At 37.7% G+C, this 20,327-nt stretch overlaps 4 protein-coding genes across 5 annotated transcripts; 2 read left to right on the top strand and 2 right to left on the bottom strand.

Moving 5' to 3' along the window:
• Positions 1-275: 275 nt before the first annotated feature.
• LOC111327299 (uncharacterized) lies at positions 276-1,691 on the bottom strand. Its single transcript, XM_022931450.2, has 3 exons — positions 1,122-1,691; positions 647-715; positions 276-488 (listed from the first exon to the last, which is right to left on the bottom strand). Exons 1-3 carry the CDS (start codon positions 1,412-1,414, stop codon positions 452-454), a joined length of 399 nt encoding a protein of 132 aa, XP_022787185.1. The 5' UTR covers positions 1,415-1,691; the 3' UTR covers positions 276-451.
• A 517-nt stretch (positions 1,692-2,208) lies between these two features.
• Positions 2,209-3,626, top strand: LOC111327260 (F-box only protein 22-like). Its single transcript, XM_022931396.2, has 2 exons — positions 2,209-2,986; positions 3,108-3,626. The coding sequence occupies exons 1-2, from the start codon at positions 2,338-2,340 to the stop codon at positions 3,569-3,571; spliced, it is 1,113 nt and encodes a 370-aa protein (XP_022787131.1). The 5' UTR covers positions 2,209-2,337; the 3' UTR covers positions 3,572-3,626.
• LOC111327259 (putative tubulin polyglutamylase ttll-15) lies at positions 3,516-11,401 on the bottom strand. Its single transcript, XM_022931394.2, has 16 exons — positions 11,131-11,401; positions 9,191-9,406; positions 8,196-8,357; positions 7,787-7,906; positions 7,547-7,622; positions 7,236-7,395; positions 6,674-6,758; positions 6,003-6,081; positions 5,692-5,741; positions 5,419-5,477; positions 5,231-5,297; positions 5,046-5,108; positions 4,832-4,896; positions 4,639-4,738; positions 4,431-4,544; positions 3,516-4,334 (listed from the first exon to the last, which is right to left on the bottom strand). The coding sequence occupies exons 1-16, from the start codon at positions 11,170-11,172 to the stop codon at positions 4,218-4,220; spliced, it is 1,575 nt and encodes a 524-aa protein (XP_022787129.1). The 5' UTR covers positions 11,173-11,401; the 3' UTR covers positions 3,516-4,217.
• A 946-nt stretch (positions 11,402-12,347) lies between these two features.
• On the top strand, positions 12,348-20,190 carry LOC111327258 (voltage-gated potassium channel KCNC1). Of its 2 annotated transcripts, none has more exons than XM_088724753.1 (3): positions 12,348-12,512; positions 15,761-16,472; positions 18,695-20,190. In XM_088724753.1, exons 1-3 carry the CDS (start codon positions 12,454-12,456, stop codon positions 19,757-19,759), a joined length of 1,836 nt encoding a protein of 611 aa, XP_088580879.1. In that variant the 5' UTR covers positions 12,348-12,453; the 3' UTR covers positions 19,760-20,190. The 2 variants fall into 2 exon arrangements, with proteins under 2 accessions (XP_088580879.1, XP_022787127.2); XM_022931392.2 differs by lacking the exon at positions 12,348-12,512 and adding an exon at positions 14,519-14,647.
• Positions 20,191-20,327: the final 137 nt, after the last annotated feature.

Genomic DNA, 20,327 nt, shown 5'->3' with positions numbered 1-20,327 from the left:
TCCTATTTTGCTTTGTACTGGCAGTAAAGGGATGAGAAAGGGTTACCGACTTTGGGAAAAAGGAAGGATTCTGGCTGGCTGGCTGGCTGGCTGGCTGGCTGATCATTCGGTACATCTTATCTAACTTTCGGCTCTCTAACTGAATTGAAGATATTTTATCCAAACTATTTATTGACTTGATGGAAACAGGAAATTTGTAAAACATACGGAAGGCTGCTTTCAAAGCCATGGATTGTACAATGGTAAAATGTATAGAACCGAGAAGAAAACACTAAGAACGCCATGTCAACTTTAATCTTAACCAACAATGTAGAGATAGTTTTGATATTAATGAGTAAAATAGGGTAAAATACGCTTTTATATACCTCAGACTCTTTTCTTATTGAGTTCTTAAAGAGATATTTGATAATCAAATTATCTCCATCCAAAAGTTCGCCAACACAGCACTCCTCTAGCATTGGCTACTTCTTATCCATTGCCTCGGGCTCCTTAAAATGTCACAGGAAAATGTGTGAATATAAAGACAGAATAAAACGACTAAAACTGTATCAATCAGGAAAGCACGCATCGCCAAGTACAGCTATTCATAACTGCCAAGTTTCTTTGATAAACACTAAAAAAGTCTTCTTTATCCGAAGCCACTTACTTTTCCTTCAATTCCTCACAGATCTCCACCAGGCTTTTGTTACGTTTCTGCTTTAAACGCTTTTGACATCTGTAAATAAACATGTAGGAGGAAAGACGAGGAAAAAATTGGAATGGAAATGAAAAATGGCGGGCTTTAGATAACTCAGTTCTGTGGCGAGAGAAAAATCTCAGTCTGTAGTATCAAGTCCTGATGTGCACTCAGTGTTTCTTATTCGCGTCACTTAGGTCGCAATATATTTTTTGTGTGTGAAAGAGCTACAACGTTGAAGAAACCGAACCAAAAACACATGATTTCCATCAAGAGTGGCAAGTCAAAAGCGCCAATGGTTTTCAACTATAGTAAAGTTTCTTCCTCAGGAAAATAGGTAATGAAAACTTCACAGCTTTCTATACATACAATTACATTGCTTTCTATCATCTTCAAGGACAGCGTGCGCATTTAAGAGAAAAAAAAGAAACTTCACGTTTTGTACCTTTTCACTTCCTTATCCTGTACGTCTTCCTTTCCAAGGCAGATATACTTCGTTCGTTCCTCAGGATTTAGTCGTATCTTTCCTCCAGCTAAATTGAAATCTCCTATCATCTGCTGAACTAACATTTTGGTTTGTTCTATTTCACAAAACAAACCTTCGATTCTATCTAATGCGTTCATGGCACTGATGAAAAAACGAATTCCATTCTCTATCCCGCCGGCCGTAACAGGTCTGGATCGAAATAATTTGAAGTCCTGAGAATTCTCTTCTTCAATTTCTTTTTGTTTGTCCATGTGCAATACCGGAAAGGATGATCGATGAAATAACTTGGTAAATATCTCGAATGACTTTAAAACGTCACAGAAGACTAATTGTCACTTATTGTGGTTTTCCTGCTTGGGTTCGATCAGCGCGATAGTATACTTATTACCTCAGTTTGACGTCCCAAAGGAGATCAACATTAGTACTTCAACATTAGTGGTTCCTAGTGAACAAACGCATGACGATCGTATTACGCGCAAAGAGAATCTGATGTGCTACAGTTAGCCGAACGCCAGCATATGTTTAAATTCCATTTTTATCATTAAGACTAAGTACGTATACCGCGTGTCAGGGAGCATTCTTTTTAATAATTTCATCATTTTACCGCATGTGTGTATAATGAAGTGAGCTGCGTCTGATGAAATTCTTTGGTTCTTACATTGCCCGTTAAGTTTGTTCCCTCTGTGTCACTACGTTAATTTATTACACGACTCGGGCAGTCAGAGGGCCAATAACTAAAATCAACCAATCAAAATGCTCTATTGCCGGTAAATATTCTCTCAGTATTGGACCGGGCACTGTCCCGAATGGTCCCGAATGATACCGCACTTGTGTCCCTTTGAACTTCAGTCGTATAATAAATCTCTTATTAACCAAGCTTGCTCGGGACCGTACTGGAAGAATTTCGGCCCTCGGTCTTTTTTTGTACGGACCGAGCGCAGTGAGGTCCGTACTGTCAAGACCTCGGGCCGATATTCTCCCGGTACGGCCCTCGCGCTTGGTTAATAAGATATAGATACAAAACACAATATTTTAAGACAAATGTTGTACTCGAAAAAAGTAAGCAACCATACTTAGCTCTCTGCGCAAAGAAAACTCCGCGCGCATATCAAACGTGACCTCACAAAAGATAGCGTCACAATGAAACGCAGTGGAGCGCATACAAAAAATCAAAATGTCAGAGACAAGCGGCCGTGCGCAATCATTTCTTCCCTACGTTCCCGAGATGGTGGACATGATCTTAAGATACCTTCCTGCCAAGGAGCTAAGAACAACAGCAAGAGTGAGCAGAATGTGGAGGAACATTTCCACGCGGATTTTGCAATCGCGAACAACTTGGACCGTGCATCATTTGGCGGACAAATTGATTACAGGAACTGAAATCGACGATGTTTGTGAAAATATGTTCACGGAACCACGAATGGTGATTCAGTTGAGCCATAGGGAAATCTGGTTCACGCGAAGGGAGCCACGAAGGCGAAGGAACGAGGAAAGACAGCTCGTGCGTTCTGTTTTTAATTTATTTTCCAAGCTTCCACCAGGATGCGTCAGCATAGGTTGTACCACTGAACGAATTGTATTCCAACAACCCACTGACGAGTTCACTCCCAACCTCATCCATCATATTAAGACAGGACACGCATTTATATGTGCGCCTCATATGCCTGGTGTTTGCTATCACCATGCCTACCTCAGGACACCCAGGCCACCTCCAGCTAGTGACTGGTGCGACATGTTTGATTTGCCAACGCACACTCCAGTCAAGTTAGTCGTGCTGATCGCGCTCTCGGCCAGTAGAGATTTCATACCGTTCCTAGCCTTAGGTATTTAACTATTTATGGTAACTGCATGCAATGTAAGCTGTTTAGGATAAACCTTGTTGTCTTCAAATCCACCAGTAAGTAACTCTCAAATGTTGTTCAAATGCCATTGTTTACGTTACAGGTATCCGTGAAACATATGGGGACCACGTGGTTGTTTTCGGAGGTGTTGGGCATGACCGTTTGTTTATAGATGGTCTAGTTAAGAGGGCAAGAGTTGTGGCAATATTCATTTCAGGCCAACGATTCCGCGCACACGCTGGGTTATTAAACAACGGTAATGACGCTGACTTTTATTCGCCGGCTCATCAGCTGACAGAAGAAGCAAGAGGCGAAGGTTTTACGCCCAAATTTGCACTGTTGTTCACATCACGGTTTGTTCACAAAGGACAAGCTTTCTATTCCAGCTCACAAACAGCATTCAGAGAGGGTTTCAGTACTATTCCTATGCTGGGTTTCTATTCTTATGGCGAGTATTGTTTAACTGAAAGAGACACTGAAGTCACGAAAATCAACGACTTCAAGAGACAAATGAGATACAACTCAGCTATTTATTGTGTGTGCTCGTACAAAAACGAGTCACGATAGAATTTTTATCGAGTTAGAAAACTAAAACATTGTAGTAAAAAACATAACATAACATATCCACTGTCTTGTCATTGAATTTAGTCCATATGATTCTCAGTATAAAGAGTCCAGGCTAAAAAGATATGAACAGGAACTATTTACAACTAAACATCTCAACATTTGTTTTTAAGATTCAATTTGACCTGAACTATGTGTCTTGAAATAGCTTCTGTTTGATTTCATATTGGCGATTAGAATATTGAATACAAATTACCACTTTTACAAATACCTGCTATACTTCTCCATTTGTTCTTTAACATTGCATTGCAGTTTTGTCTGTAATTCGAATTCCGGAAAAAAGTGTCCGTCGAGCAATTGCTCCTGAACAGAGTCTCTGCTTGACTATGAAAGATGGCAACGATACATCTTTTCATAGTCTTAAGCTGACACTCTAAACGCAGTTTTTGCTACGATATATACCACTGTGTCTCTCACAATAAAGCCAAAGAGAAAAAACCTTGACAAAAGGATTAACTAGCGAGAAAAAAAATAAGTTACCTACTGTACAACGATCGCAATAGTCCACAGCAACGATACATCTTTCATAGTCAAGCGAGATAATGGAAGAAATCGCTAAATTATTTCTTTTATTAATAGCTGCTACTAGTCATGCGCACCATGAAATATCGTGTAGACACATGGATTTGAACCAATGAAACATCAGCTGATTAGATGAACTCAGACTTAATGTTGGGCCATCCTTCTTCACCTCACCGATTTGAGTCTGTTGGCAGCGATATACAGACCATTACTATTGAGACATAAACATGACACAAAAACTAGCAAAAACAAAAAAGAAAATAAGAAAGAAACCACTTACCATTACGGGGGGGTATATTCTCCGGAAGCCTCCTCTGTGGGTGTGCTCTAAGTAAGAAGCCTTGATAAAGTCGCGTTCATTCTCTCGCAGGCAGGGAAAACACAGGCGGCAATTCTAAAATCATGGAGACAGTAAAGAAAGCAACAAAACTCAACAAATGTTGACCCTGAGCCACAGCATACAGCTGTAGATACCACAGGCTACCTACCTCATCATAACAAGACTTGGAGCATTCACTACTTGCACATCTTTCGTACAACACTTGGATGTCCTGATCGCTAACAAGCATGTCTTTCTCGGATGGAGAGCTGATGAACACAGACAGAAAAATAATAAATAAATAAGCACTGTTACGGAAATTTCCTGAACTCAGGAATCGCGTGAAAAATGTTTTCACTGACCTGTACTTCAAACTGTGGTCCAATTTTGATGCCACTCCCACTAGGCCAAGAAGGTTGAATACAACCTTCGTGTGACAAAAACGAAGAGAAAAAAGTAGGTCATTCAGTTTTGTTGTAAACTTGAGTAGACTAGAGAACAAATTAGCGCCCTAAACGGACATTATCAAACGATCATTAACAAGAAAACATTTTATTAGCCGTATTGTGACCTAACCTGTTCATACATCAGTTTGTTGTCATTGTGGGAAGCTGAAGATAGATTTGGAGACATGTTTACCTTTCAAAAAACAAACACACAGTCAAATAACAAAGGTGAGGTATTTTTCAATTTACACCGAACCCATGATCCTATTGAAGTATCAGATGGGGCCAACAGCTGAAGCAGTAAACATCATATACCTCCATAAGCCAAACTTTTAAGTCAGCATCAAGGATGAAATCAAAGCGGACCATCTCAAAGAAGTTCCTATAAAGTTGTGGTATAAAAAAAGTAACAAGATATGATATTTTATGTCAAATGCAGAAAAAAGGTGATTGGAGAGCTTCAATTGTCAATGTAGGGTCAATGCACTCAACTAATCTAATACCTTGTGGATTTGAAGTGTGATCCTGCAGATATGAGATCTGCTTCCTTTCTCAGGTAAACCTGACATCAAATACATCATATATTTTAACATCAAACATTAGAGTCACTCTGTTGGTTAAGCTTTCTAGGATACTATTACATTTGAAATAACAAAACCCTTTGCTTGTTAAAAATAATGTTTGATCCATAATTTCAAGAAAAAAAGAACACATCATCAATGAGGAAGAGTAATGTGTTGCAGCCAAAGACAGCATTCGAGCAATACAAGTCTTACCTCTGCAATAGCCCTGTAAATATCACTCCACATCTTATCAACATCTTGACCTGTAAAAAGTAAACACAGGTCATTGTGAGAAGCATTGCAGCTTCTAACCTGAGTTATAGCAATTTCTGTTTTAGTTCAAATTAGTTCAGTTGTATGTCAACTTTATTTCTTTAAATACATTGGCTGAAAGGGAGAGTAATGAAACAGATCTTGCAATCAGCAATCTCCCAAACTAAACAGCCACAAATGCATTTCTGCATTTCTCAATCACTTTTATCCACTGTTTCAGTGTAAGACCATCTAGACATTTTTCTGTATACCTTTTTTTTTAAGATGTGCATTCAGAAGAAGTTTGCGGCTGTACTTTCCTTTCTGCCACCACTCCCTCAGAGAAGGCAGCTGAATGTGAAATAAGTTAGGCAACCATCAGAGTTCTGAACAAACTTACCCAAACTAAAGTAACAAGAAAACATCAGAACAGGTTTTTTTTTTTAAAATAGGAATCATAACACTGAAAAAGGTCTTTATTCATCTGTATTTTGATTGCTGCGACTACTAACTTTTGTCTTAGCATTTTTCAATCTACAGCATTCGCTCCGGCGAAGGGCTAACGCTCGAAACATCAGCTTTTGTAATCGTTACAGTGGCCAATTTACCACTTCAACTTTGTTGATATATCCAAATTATTTCGTTACTCCCACCGACGCAGCCCCAAACAGTTCCTTTCGAAACTATCAGCCTTTATTCTTTAGAATGTAGACAACAACAGGTGAAACAGCACCAAGCTGAGAATGTGGGATATCACTTAAAATAAATACTTCCACAACAGAATAGGGTTAGCAGGCTGAGTTCAACTTTAAGTCTTTAGGATTGTAATGGGGACTAGACCAGGCAAGAAACTGGGCAAGTCATCTACCTATGTCTTAGGCTGTTGTATATTTGCATGGGGAAGGTACATGACAGAAATGGCTCAAGAAAACCCTTCACATACCTCCCAAGGTTGAGTGTATGAATCTCCTACAACATACTTATCTTCATTATTTGGGTCAAAAGGGTAATAGTCTGTCTCACAAAACCTGCACAAGAGTAATTGGAAAGGATATATACTGGTAATAAGAAAACAAAAAATGTGGATCAAGCTAAAAAACCTACTCAAGACTATCCTTATTGAAACTTACTACATGCTGAGCAGCTGGGGCACATTATTTTATGACAATTAACTGACTGACTGTGAACTTTTACTGCAGTTAAGGGTGAAAGAAAATCTTAGGAATGAATATATGAATCAGACTTTTGTCCTGGGATTGACCTCTGCTTTGCAGTTTGAGATAATGCAATAAATCGTCTAATGTTAACAATTCACCTTCAGAGTAGTCTCAGTAATTTTCTTCAGTATAAATTGGATCCATTGTAACAAAGTGATAGTAAAGTTATCACCAAAAAATACTGAGACAGCCACATTCAATGATCAAGTGATTGAGAAAGTAATTATATGAAATATGCATCATCATAAGACTGTATTTTAAAATTAAGTGACTGACTAATAACATAACCTGATAAGAACCTCTTGGTCATAGACATAAACTCTGAGAGGATCAATGGATGTTAGAACAGTGTAAACACCAATGTCAAACTTCCGTTGATCAATAAGATATGGATTGGCAATATACTCCTGAACAAAGTTCTCATCAGATCCCTTGTGAAGGTCAATTTCTACAAAGAAAAATACAAACTAAATTAATGTACAGTATATGCTCACAATGACTCCAAGCCACTTGTTGATTAACAGGGGGCAGCACCCCACAGAATGAATGTGAGCCTTCAAAAAGAACATTTAAAATGTAAGTTTGTATAACATTTGTACCTTTTGGAGACTTGATGTGTATTCCTCTATGGTTATTACTCTTCTCCACCCAAAGTTTCTTAGGATGGTTCCTAACCTGAAAACAATGAGTGAGAAGGCAGAAGTTAAAAAACCTCCATGTTGAAATCATACCACAAACTTTACAGTTAATACTGATTTCTGCTGGCTTATGTCCTCTCTTAACATGTTTGTTTGTTGGTGGGCTGTACATTGCCATAATTATTGTCCTTAAACCGATACCTCTTCTAAAAACTTGTCAGTATCTTTTGGTATCACAAATGCTGGAGGAATAAATGGAAAATGGTTCACTGCCAGGCTAACTTTGTTTGTAATATATCCAGAGCCTGGAAAATGATTAACCTGAAAATAAAAGCAAAACAAGTTTGTCTCAAAATGACACTTTAAATTAATTAATTTTTAAGTTATTATTGATTAACAATTGCATAGATGCATAATTATGTTCTAGTTAATTTTTATCCTCAAGTTCTATTTTCATTGTTTTAAAATTTTGACAGACATTTATAACTGAACAAACATTTGAGTCATATACTAACAACAAGTAATTCTTGTAGTAACTACTAACTGTAATAACTTATTATTTTTGATTAACATTTTGCAGAGCAAAGAAGTTCAAATCAAATTGAAACACCTTTTGATGCGGCTCTAAGGTTAGCAGCAGATCTTTGAGTTCTCCACCAAATGGATAGTCATGGGCCCACATAACATCAAACAGGCGGCTTTTTGCTTCAGTTCTGGTATAACCAATTCTGCTGAACACAGCCATCACATGTTTCAAGTAACCTGACCTAAGCTGATAAATAAAATATGACTTTACTTAAATTGTTTAATAAAATTTTTCATCTGTGTGAAGGTAATTAACATCATATACTTTAACTGTTTTTGTTTTGTAGAAGAAATGTAAGTGCCAATAGGCTAATTTCAGTTAGCAGTTGACACAAAAAAAGGTAATTGCAAACAAGGATATCCCCACCAATGTTACAGGTGTTTAAGGTGCACACTCGCTATCTTATGAAGCAAGGTGTTTAAAGATTAAATACCAAGAGATTCATCACTGCAAAGGATATATATTAATGTAATATATAACTAACCACATGGAAAAAATCTTATGCACTGTAAACAAGTGTTTATACAATTTCAGTTCTGTCTTCCAGAAAGATATCCAAGTAGATTTGTTTAAAAAAATTCAAGGATCCAATAAAAGAATTGTTAAAATTAATAGCATTTATCTTGTGCATGTACATACTGAGATTTACACTGTGAAGTACTTACTATCCTCCGTATCTAGATTCCATGAACGATGTATTTATAATTGATGTACAAGAAATAATCTCTTTATGTATGAAATAAAATCATCATATCAAGGAAAAAATCATTTAATATGTGCACTTTCCATGGAATAATCCCTATTCACCATATAGTTGTGCTCATCGTCTTCCTAAGTCAATATTCCCGACATTTTTGCAAAATTAGTTGAACAACAATCTTGTGAACAATGGTTAAATCACAAAATGAAATATTTAAGTGGTAGTTAACTTTTGCATATAACTTGAACAGATTTCATACATTTATCTGACACAATTCCCCAATAACTGTTTAACTAATTCAAATAACAAGTATCCTTACATTTCTGGCATTCATCCAAACAACAGGTCTTCTTGAGCTTCCAAACTCAGGATCACCTACAGTCTGCCCAGTAGTTATACTACTCAACTGATAAATATTGACTAAAATCAACAGTACACCAAAGCACAGGCATCCCATCATGAGCTGCACCAAACGATGTGAAATTTGAACTCCGTGATGAGGGTGTGGGTAATATTTCGAATTATCAGATGCATACTGAAAATAATTACAAATAATTAAACATTTAACATGAAATATCAGTGACAAGCCAATTAAGCCAAACACTTTTAGATTTTTCTTGCAGTTGGATTAAAAAAAAAAAAAATGGTGAGTGCCTTTTATGGTTTAATACTATAAGTAAATTATATTAACATGACAAAAAAAAAAATAAAAATACTGGTAACTAGGATGACCTACAATTTCTATCTCATATAAATTGAAATTCTTATAAGAGGATGTAATATGTGGGCTCCTCTCACTTCAGCAGACATGACATCCTTAAATTTAACATCCTTAAATTTGACATGTTCTGACTCTTTTTTGGATATTCAACACACAAACAGCTGACAACTTAGCATTAGGACATTTACTAGTTAAAGAACACTATTGGCTCTTACAATCATTCTTTTATTTCATTTATTTCATTTAATATCAAGTCATGATTTTCCATCTAACTTATAAGGTAAAAAAAAAAAAACTGGTATGGTAGTCAGAAAAGATTCCCTGAGAGGGAGGATGACATCATTAAAAAAGAAAAATTGAAACGACAATGAAGTGTGGAGACTCAACAAGGAATTTTCTTGATGTGAACAAATTATTTTGTTTTTCCAATACTAGTTGTAATGTCAATCTTAAATAGTAGTAGCACATTTTTAAGTTCGTTTTATTCAGACTTCAAAATTTAGATTCTGTTCTTTTGTATGTCACCAAATTATGTTATAGAAAAAAAATTGTTTCGTTCGATATGATTTTGAAGCTGGTGTAGGCAATTGGCTGTAAGAGTACATTAAAAAATCAGGGGAACTGAATAACATTAACAGCCAACGTCTCTCAACAGATTGTCATTTTGGTACTACTCTCCCTTCAAAATCTCCCTATCCGAAATGCCGTTGAAGAATACATCCAGTCTTAAAAATTAAAGCAAAAATCTTTAATTTCCTTACGTTTTAGTGACTTTCCAACGCCACTCTATTTAGTTTGCTGACACATTTTCTGAATGTAATTAGCAAAATTTATATTCGCCTAAAAAAAAGAAATCCTAAAGTATTCCGGTCAGTTGTCCTGATAAGAGTTCTATTTCACTACACGTATGACAATATTTTTTAAACTGTTTTTCTTAAGTAAACATCAATCTACAGTAAACGAAATTAACTTCACGTAATCAAATAAAAATCTCTTGAAGAGGGCGAATCGTGACAAATGTTCGAGCTTCTTTCGTGAAAGAGCTGAAATAAGCAACCAAACCCTGCCTAGAGTACTCCGCAAAAACCGTTTCTGATCAGTTTAGACTGAATTCGAGGTTATTTTCTAATAATCGTGATGTAAGTAAGTTGTCACATAGTACGGACTTCAAGTAAACTTTATGAAAGATAACATGAATTACGTACCATAATTTAAGTTGAGTCGGATAATAACTCAAACATCTGGCCGGTTGTGCAAGCAATGTTTATGGCTTTACCTAACCATAAACAAGAGTTCTGGTATTGTTCAGTCCACGAAAAATTCATAGTAAAATAGCAACGGAAAGGTAGCGGAAGACATAGTTGTAACTGACTCTCAGTTTTCAAAATTTAAAATTGAGTCGAAGCAAACTAAGGTGTGAATATGCGCATCAGATCGCTTCCAAAATCAAACAAAGAAAAGACGAATTCACAAACTTAAAGGTCTGAATAAGACAGTGTATCTGCAAACATCAGAAAATCAGTCGCTTTTAATCTCACCTTGAATTCCGGTTGACGATTAGGAGATTTCCACGGCCACATTTTGAAGGACAGTGCTCTCGACCTAGTTATGTTGTCCTTCGTCGTTCGATGCTCCGCTAATCGAAATTAAGTACAATTGCGTGACAAACAAGAGTTTAAGTGAATATTGGCTCGTGTGGCTGTCTGTAAAAAATGCGATTTCTTTGTTCGTTATCCATACGAGGAGAACAATTCATTGTACTTGGTTTCTACACATTTCTGCATAAAATAAGTACGAGTTCATATATTAGCGGGTTCTGTGGTGGATTGGTGACTGATATAACGCTGTACAGTATGATTGCTGGCGTAACAAAGAAGTCGAAGTGATTATTACTCTTTTGTCTTTCACATTTTCCTTTCTTTTTATCCTCAAATATTTTCATTAGATTCGTCACTGGATTTTTTTAAAGATCCACTGACTATTGTATACTACTAGATTCAGGATCCTTAGATAAATCTTCAATAAATACACGTTCTAATGTAAAGCGCTGGGTCAAGGGTTGAGCTAGCGCTTTAGACTTAAATGAAAATTAAGCTATGGTTGAGTTATGATAACGGCGACAAACTATTATCGACAGTAACTACAATACGAATAAGAAATTATATATATTCACGACCAAAGTCCCTAGCCCGTTCTCACTCTCTTCAGTTAATTACATGATTAATTGAACTCGCTAGTCAATTTTTTTTCGTCAGTTTGAAAATTCCTTTTTCTGTTGTTCTGTTCGCCTGAGATCATTGTCAAAGCTATTTCAATTTCAACACACTTGTCATCTCCAATAACAGCTGAATATGAGGAAAACAACAGAAGTAGTTCTACGACGTTGTTAAGGATTTCTTTGGCGAACAGTAAAATGCCTCTAGGTTTGACAAGCCCGCCCCACCATGCATCAGTAATGTAGTTCGAAAACAAAGTCAGTTTCACCATTTTTACAAATTCACTGCTGCAGAGGCTTGTACCTGTGACAATCAGCTAAGAGACAATTTTTACCAAACACAATTTTTTTTCATCGAGGTTAATTTTCCTCCCAAGTAAGATTGATAGTATGCTGATATTCTTGCTGATTGACATATAAATATAACACATAATTAAGTTTGACCTTAGGCCAGATGAATTCGTCCCACTCGTGGTGTTTACATTTAGATAAGAGAAAAAAGATTAAGATCTAACTCTTTTACAGCCGCGTACATTACTTATGCAAACATTGAAAATAAACCGGTAATCTCGTCATTCCTCTTTTCGATTTGTTTTTTACTCTCATAGTCTACCAGATTCTTCACGCCAGTACCCCTTTGGTCAGCATGGAGGCTGATCATCACTCAATCAAGCCGACCAAAAGATCATACCGCGTTCAAGCAAGGTACGTTGATACAATTTGGAATGTTGCTAGAGTTTTTGCAAGAATGTGCAGAGAACAGAATTTACTTTTCCTCTCAAACTGGAATTGAATGAGATGTTGTTCTTCTCTTATGAGTGTGTTGCTCGGATTTAAAACAGTTTAATGAGATTTTTCTAATACAGCTGGAAACTTTTAAGTCTGGCGGATTACAGTGAGTGCAACCAACTGAACCAAACGATACATTTCCGAACAGACAGCTGTTTGTTTTTTCCTCTTATTAATCTGGCAGCCAGCAGTCAAGACAGATACAAACGATCCACGCAGGTACTAAGTAAATCTTTCCTACCAGTTGAGAAACAATCTCTTCGATGAACTGTCGCTTTTGGTCACGCTCCTGTCGGCAGATTACCTTCATAAGTAACAATCACAAAAAAACTGAATTGCGCTTATGTCATCAGTCTGAATGTGAACTAAACTTGACATGCTTATTTAAGAAAGCCAGACAGATAAACCTTGTAATGACTTGTTGGTCGATACGATGTGAACACGCGATGATCGATGATTATAGGGTAAGCCTAAAAAAAGTAACTGACGCTAATACGTCGGCCATTAGACGTCTGAATATCGATTGAGAATATATAGAGGCGGTAATGTCGCAGATATTCTCCTGGCATGGTATACATGGTGGGAGAAAATGCAAATATTGTCTTTGTCTTTCGGCTGCGAAACCATCCCGCACTTTTAACCTGCTTAGCAGGTTTTCTCCGTCAGATTATCTTATTTCATCGTCAGTTTTAGGTGACGGTAGGCAAACTCGCTTGTGTGAGTTTGTTTTCCGTTTAATTTTGTTTCTGTTTTTGTTTTTCTCTTTTTGTTTGGCGGTTGCTTTTTGCGCAAACACACCACGAAAGAAAGATGCCCCTTTCACTGCGAGCAAGACGACGTCCTTGGTATGGATACCCGTCCGGAAATATTGACCAACGAGTTTTCAGAACGTAATTTTCTGGGCTGACAAACGAAATCTGTATACTCATTCAAGTAATCGCTTAAGAGTCCAACTTGAATCTACACGTATTTTTGGACAAATTCGTCGATCTGTCAGCCTAATCTCCTCTCCCTCCCAACACAACACTTCCCCTAACCAATCCCGGGCCCTCGCCGCCTCTACTTCCGATGTCGCGTCAGGTCACATACGCATTGTTTGATACTTTACTTCGTAATTGACCCAACAACTGGGTTATGACAATTATTTTGCATCCTAAGTTGCCTACCTCTAGATGTAGGTGACAGCTGAATTCGTAAGAAGGGAACTTTGCGTTACTCTGATAAACTGACATGTCATGATTGTTACAAACGCCAAATTACATCATCCCTTTCCAAAATATTTAAGAATGATTGATGATGGTGGGTGTTATAATCAAGTGATGTGTACCGCGATAAAGGTTGCCATAACATCGCGTATAAAAGGAATTGCAATGTTGAGACAAATGGAAATCATATGTTAATAACGTGCTGGATAGTCGTGCAAGCTCACGCTCAGAGTTGTCATGTGGGTGCAATAAACCGATCAAAAGAAAGAATTTTTAGGTAACAGCAACATTCGCGGTTTTAAAAAGGTAATGTAATGCTTTGCAGTGGAGGTCTATAAAAAGAAACTGAATAAATCATGATGAGTCAATTAAAAAGAGATTTGTCTCGCCAGGGGGACAACAAAATCGCGTGAAATATGCATCAACCTCATCATATCGATAAATATTTTCTGCCCCTTTAGGATAAAGTACTGTAGAGTAAATTAACATAGACGTATTGTAAATGATTCACCCATAAGAATCGGGAAGTTCTCCTTGAACATAAAATATGCTATATTAAAAAACTATTCCGTGTCCAGTGGCCTTTCCTGTTTCTTTAACACATCACTCATCACCCTGAAATAATTGTTCACCATATCCTTCGGGAATGTTTAACGTCAGCGACAAATCGAGTTGAAGAGGAATGGGACAAATGTTGAATTCGACAACGAATATATCCCCTCGGGTTTTATCAGTAAGAGGAGCACTTAGTTACCAGGATACTCACTTCAATTCTGGATCGACGAGGAAATACAGTGAAATGTCGTTTATATCCAAACGAGAGAGGGAGGTTAAAATAGCAGCTGTGTGAGTAGAATTGATGTTTTGCCAACGTTCTTTTTCGTGGGACGCTTGATTGTTCAAACTTGGCCTTTGCTGTATGCCTGTATCATACGCAGCTAAAGAGTGTAGTGCCACTTCATTTAATTCCATTAAATTTATGAGAAGGCGCTAAAAAGACAGTTCAGACAAGCCAAATATTTTAAAGATAAAGTAAATTTGCCAGGTTATTAGAGTACGCGGTTATGTATTCGATGTAAGCTGCATGAAAAATGCACAAAGTCGTGGAGTAATTATACAGTTCGGCTGGTCAACCTCTGTAGGAACTAACCACTCCACGCAAGAGTAAAAACGTCATTCACTCGCGAGTCTAGCCAAACTGATTCCTTCCAGTAATGATTTCAATTGCTCACCTTGACTAATGAATTAATCACACAAACCAAAGATACATGTCATCCGCAGCCTTCTGTCAAGAACATGAAAATGCGTTTACTGATTAACAGTCAGTCGAATTGCCGTTCATTTTATTATGATTACTATGGCTTTTGCTCGGTGACATGTCCGGTGTGTTTCGCTTTTGGATCAAACCAACAAAGGGACGAGCGATTTAAAAAGCATTGAGGTAGACACAACAATTTTCAGAAGTTTCCGCTGTTGACGCGCGTTTTATTCATGTCTCAGGAACACCACTGTTAGCGCGATAAAAACACAAATATTATTTTATCAATGCGGGGTAAGAAGATATTAGAACAGCTATTTAAAACTTGCTTAAAGGTCCATTAACCTGACTCTTTCAAAAGAAAATAACTGATTCAGGAATAAATGGATATGCTAAAGTTTTTGCCACCGAGAAAGTACATTTGTTCAGCAACTGAACGTGATTAACAAAGCCCGGGGGCGTACTTGGATCAGAGAAGGGATTTATGTGTTTACTCACCACGTGTTTGCAGATTGATTTAGTGTTAAATGAGCAAGAGATGCCTTATTGCCCAGGGTAACTGTGCAACCAAACTTTTGACATTATTTTTGGTTGTAGTAAGCCAGGCAAAGTGCCAGATTGGTCGGTTGATATTAACCGATAGGTAGATATTACCCCTGACCTCTCTCTCGTGATACTGAATTTTAACATTATTGCATTAGAATTCAAGAACAGACGCAGTCTGACTGTATCACTGATTATCCTCTCGACGGCACTGCTGCTGCGTCGAACAACTCCGGTTCGGCGCCACAACATTCAATCGCCCCAAAGATGTCTCGATCGCGATCGCGTCTCTTTGACGCTGACAACCCCGGAGAAACAAGGCTTTATTTGAACGTCGGAGGGCAAAGACACGAAACATTTGTGAGTACTTTGGCAAGCATCCCTGACACGCGACTGGCATGGATAGCTGAACGAGCCCTGAAGGATCCAAGACCGCTCGGACAAAAGCGAGAATTTTTCTTCGACCGGAACCCCGCAGTTTTTACACATATTCTCAACTACTACCGTACAGGGAAACTACATTGTCCGAGGGATGTGTGCGGACCACTCTTTGAGGAAGAGCTTAACTTCTGGGGTCTGGACGAGAAACAGATTGAAACTTGTTGTTGGGCAAAATATGATGAACATCGCGACGCTGAAGAAAAACTTCAAGGCTTCTCACGTGACGAAGATCAAGATTCAGACTTTGAAGACATCGATAGCGGGTCTGGTGACATCGAAATCCCCAGTAGTGGAAGTGAACTTTTTGCCTCGCATGACCCAGCTCGGCGGGTCACAACAGCAGCTGCTCGCTGGAGGAATCTATGGTACACCATGAAAAAAAAAATATGGAAAACATTTGATGATCCTTACTCGTCGAAATTTGCCAGGGTATGTATAACATCCTGCTTAATAGTTAGCGCTAGCACATTAGCCAACGTTTTTGTACTTAATTTGTTTTTCAACTTAGGATCTCTAGGGAAAAGACTTCTGTCAATGTGAATAGCATTCTGTGAAGTCGATTTCTTCAGTCACTGCTCAGTTACTGCTCGGGGTTTGTTTTTGTGAGTTCGCCAAATTTCACTAATTTATTTACTTGTAATTTACCCTCAGTCGAAGCTTTTTAATAAAAAAATAAAAAAAGTTCTTCATTTCTCATTTGATTTCAACTTCAAAGTTATTTGCATTTAAAAGACAAAAGTTGCCACGTTGTGATAAAATGTATCGCTGTTATCGCTTGAAATAAAATTTTATATTCGCGGCATTAATGATGATTCTGCTCTCGTGAATAATAGCTTACATTTTTAATTTTTTTGCTTTTTAATGTATCTGGTAATAGTTCTCATAACAACAGTGTTTCGGGCTTTCTTCCTTTCATATTCAATAAATTTGCGGAAGAAGCCGGAGAGATTGGAACTGCAAACATTTAAATGAAATGATTCGAGCTAAAATCCCCATCTGAACATATGGTTTCCGCGGATTTTAATGTCGAAGCGATGAAGACTTACGGCCGACAATCAGCAGTTTGTGTCAGTAGCCTGGTATTATGACTCGCAGGATCTTTGCTTACTGTCAGGGAATAAGATGTTCTTTCCTAATTTAGTCTTAACACTGTTTGTTCAGTCTTCTATTAAGGGACCTCTTCTAATGAACGAAAGCACCTTTATTCTCTTTGTGATTGGTGAACTAAGACTTAACGTCGACTATTGAAAATGCCGCTTCCGATATTTTTGGTTGAAAATGAGTCACTTCTTCCTCGACTTGAAAGATATTAAAAAGCAACAAGATAAAAGCCACGATAACAAAGGCAAATTTCCTAGAGACCAGCGAGATAAGAACAGAAAGGAATATAGTAAACCACTTTACGAGTATTTCAAATTCTGTCTATTGTTTACATCAAAGTATAGAGATGTACTGATCAATTCAAAATAGAAGATAATTTTGAGGTCTTAGTATTTGTGGGCCTTATATTCGCTTTTGTCTTTCTTTATAAACGTCCAGGTGAGCATGTGTTTGTCTCGTTCCGTTCCTGAAGAAAAAAATCTTTTGTTGATGTATCAGATATTCTCAAGAGCTTTAGAAATCTGTCTTGAATACATAACTTGTTTCTTTTCGTTTTGAAAGCTTCTTTTAGCTTTCCAAACCTTGATCATTAAATTACGATGAAAACCAAAGCTTTATTAGTAACAGTTCTTGAAATAATGTTTAGTGTGGTCGCGGCATGTAACATTTGGTTCCTTTTTTGTTACTTCAATTTTCTGTTAATATATTCAACTGGAAGGCGAAAACAGGGAATTAAACCATTACCATGAAAAGTCGATATCTATGTTCCAAAGTAATTTTCATAATGCGCGCATTTGTTCTAATTATCCGCATGAAGTTCAGTAAAAAAAATTAAGCAGTGATCAGGTGAATATTTTGACAGTTACATTTCACTTATACTGAACTTTATGGCTAGATGTTGTATCGATGAATAACTTTTGTTGAAACAATTACGGAGATTTCCAATATACTTGATTCTGTTAACCCTTGAACAGTTTTAGGTTACCTAAAAGTCCTCACAAAAGTTAAGGGCTGCGCTTTAAAGTTCACCTTCAAGGCACAAAGGATGTAACAGAGTAGTTCTGCGGAAGTTCATTTCCCTCAAGGGTATTATTATCATTATCATTCGTTTCAATTTTGCTTTAGACAGAACTGGCAACATATTTCTTGTGCGCGTCAAGTCAGTTTTCAAAAATATAGTATCCCTTTCGTCGCCTGTTAATGATTGCAGGCCGATTACTCGCAGCTTTAGTAACCATGCATTTAGTAACCATGTAATTAGTAACCATGCACTTAATAACCATGCGGTCAGACTGCGCAGAAAAATAAACATGATATTATTTTGGCTATAGAGATAGCAGGTTTTTCTCAATAATACCTTGTTAGAAGCACGCTGCTAATAAGGTAGCAACAAACTTTTTTTAAACTTCAATCGATCATTAAAGGCAGCGCGCTGGTGATCTTAGGATCAACTGGACACTGGTCTTATGAAGTTAGAGTTGAGCTACAGTTGTGTACAAACGGGGCAAACAAACTTTTTATTCAGAAGGTTTTTTTTTCTTGATTAACAGGCTGTTGGCTTTATCTCCCTCATTTTCAACGTAGCAGTCGTCACACAGTTTTGCATCTTGACTTTGGAGTACTTCAGTAATGAGAATTCTCCACAGAATCAAGTTCTTTTTATCGTTGAGAGTATTGCGGTTTCTTGGTTCACATTAGATATCGCCATTCGTCTACTGTGCTGTCCTGATCGACGACGTTTTCTAAAAACGCTTCAAAACTGGGCTGACTTCATTGCAATCATCCCATTCTACTTGATCATCTTGACTCCATATGACGAAATACTCAGAAACTTGACAATCTTGTACGTATTTCGAATGTTCCGCACCTTTCGACCGCTAAAATTTTCTTATGTTATGCAAGTATTTACACAGACGCTACGTGCCAGCTCACGTGAACTTTACTTCTTGATTTTCATTCTTGCTCTTGAGGTGGTGGTTTATGGTAGCCTGGCTTATTACTCCGAACGAAGGACCCCCGAAACTAAATTTATCAATATCCCAGTCTCGTTCTGGTGGGCTCTGGTTACCATGACAACAGTAGGATACGGTGACATGTTTCCAACGACCTTGCCCGGTAAACTGGTGGGTTGTGTTTGTGCTATCAGTGGGGTTCTTATGATAGCACTACCAGTATCCGTTGTGGCCAGCAACTTCTCGTTGTATAATTCCTACGCCAAAGTTAAGCTCAAACTCCCTTCAAGAGGAAAGAAAAATATGGTGGATAATGCCCTTAAAGCTTTGCAGCTTGCCACGCCGCAAACCAGTGTAAGTGTTGCCTCACCGGACGGCGCAAACAGTAATGGAAGAGGTCGCTATTCATCGCTGGTCACCTCAGGGTTTGAACTAGGATTATTGAATTCTACAAAGAAAAGTCCTTCGGAAGAAATGGACGCTTTACCTAACCACGAATCCACAGACAACAGACGATACGGGAGACGCTCGGCGCATTTCTCGTTAAACTTGATTCCGATAAGAGCGCATCCAGAGCTTCCTGAAGGCGATAGTGAATCAGAAGAGAGCACAAAGGGACTGGACTCTAATCGTTTACAACCTGCAAATAATAATGTCACTTAGTCATTTAGTTGCCAAAATGTTTATGATCAAAGTACCACTTGTCTTATAAGGATTCATGAACTGTCACCTATTTGGAAAAAAAAAAACAAACAAACAAACATAAAATCGCTCTCATCAATAAGAATCCTTGGTAGAATATTAGCCATGTTCAGGACTGATAATGAATGACTTGAAACTGAACAGTTTCGTTGATACCGAGTGGTCATACCATACTTTATTTACAGTGAAATGAACAGGAGATCCATACAGTTATTTTTTTGTTTAATCGTTACCATAGAAACTGTCTGTCAAATTTGAAAACAAAGGAGAAGGCGGAGTTGGCGTAGTCTCTAACAGTTTGTTTGTTGTTGTTATTGATGAGAACGATAAGTAAAACGTTCATTCAAAAAGTGGAGGATGTCGGTGAAAGATAAAGGATTCTTTGTATAGAAGCCCATGCCAGCTCTTACTATTATTGCTTTGCCACAAGAGTCTTTTCACCGGCGAGGAAGTTTAAGCCTTGATCGACGCGTGCGAGCGAGAGGTCTGGTAATGATAATTAGTGCCAGACCTCCAACCGGCCCGCTTT

The sequence above is a fragment of the Stylophora pistillata genome, chromosome 6, assembly GCF_964205215.1.
Source record: "Stylophora pistillata chromosome 6, jaStyPist1.2, whole genome shotgun sequence".
Lineage (NCBI taxonomy): Eukaryota > Metazoa > Cnidaria > Anthozoa > Scleractinia > Pocilloporidae > Stylophora > Stylophora pistillata.
The sequence above is the reverse complement of the archived record's forward strand: the minus strand, read 5'-3'. Positions and strand labels throughout refer to the sequence as shown.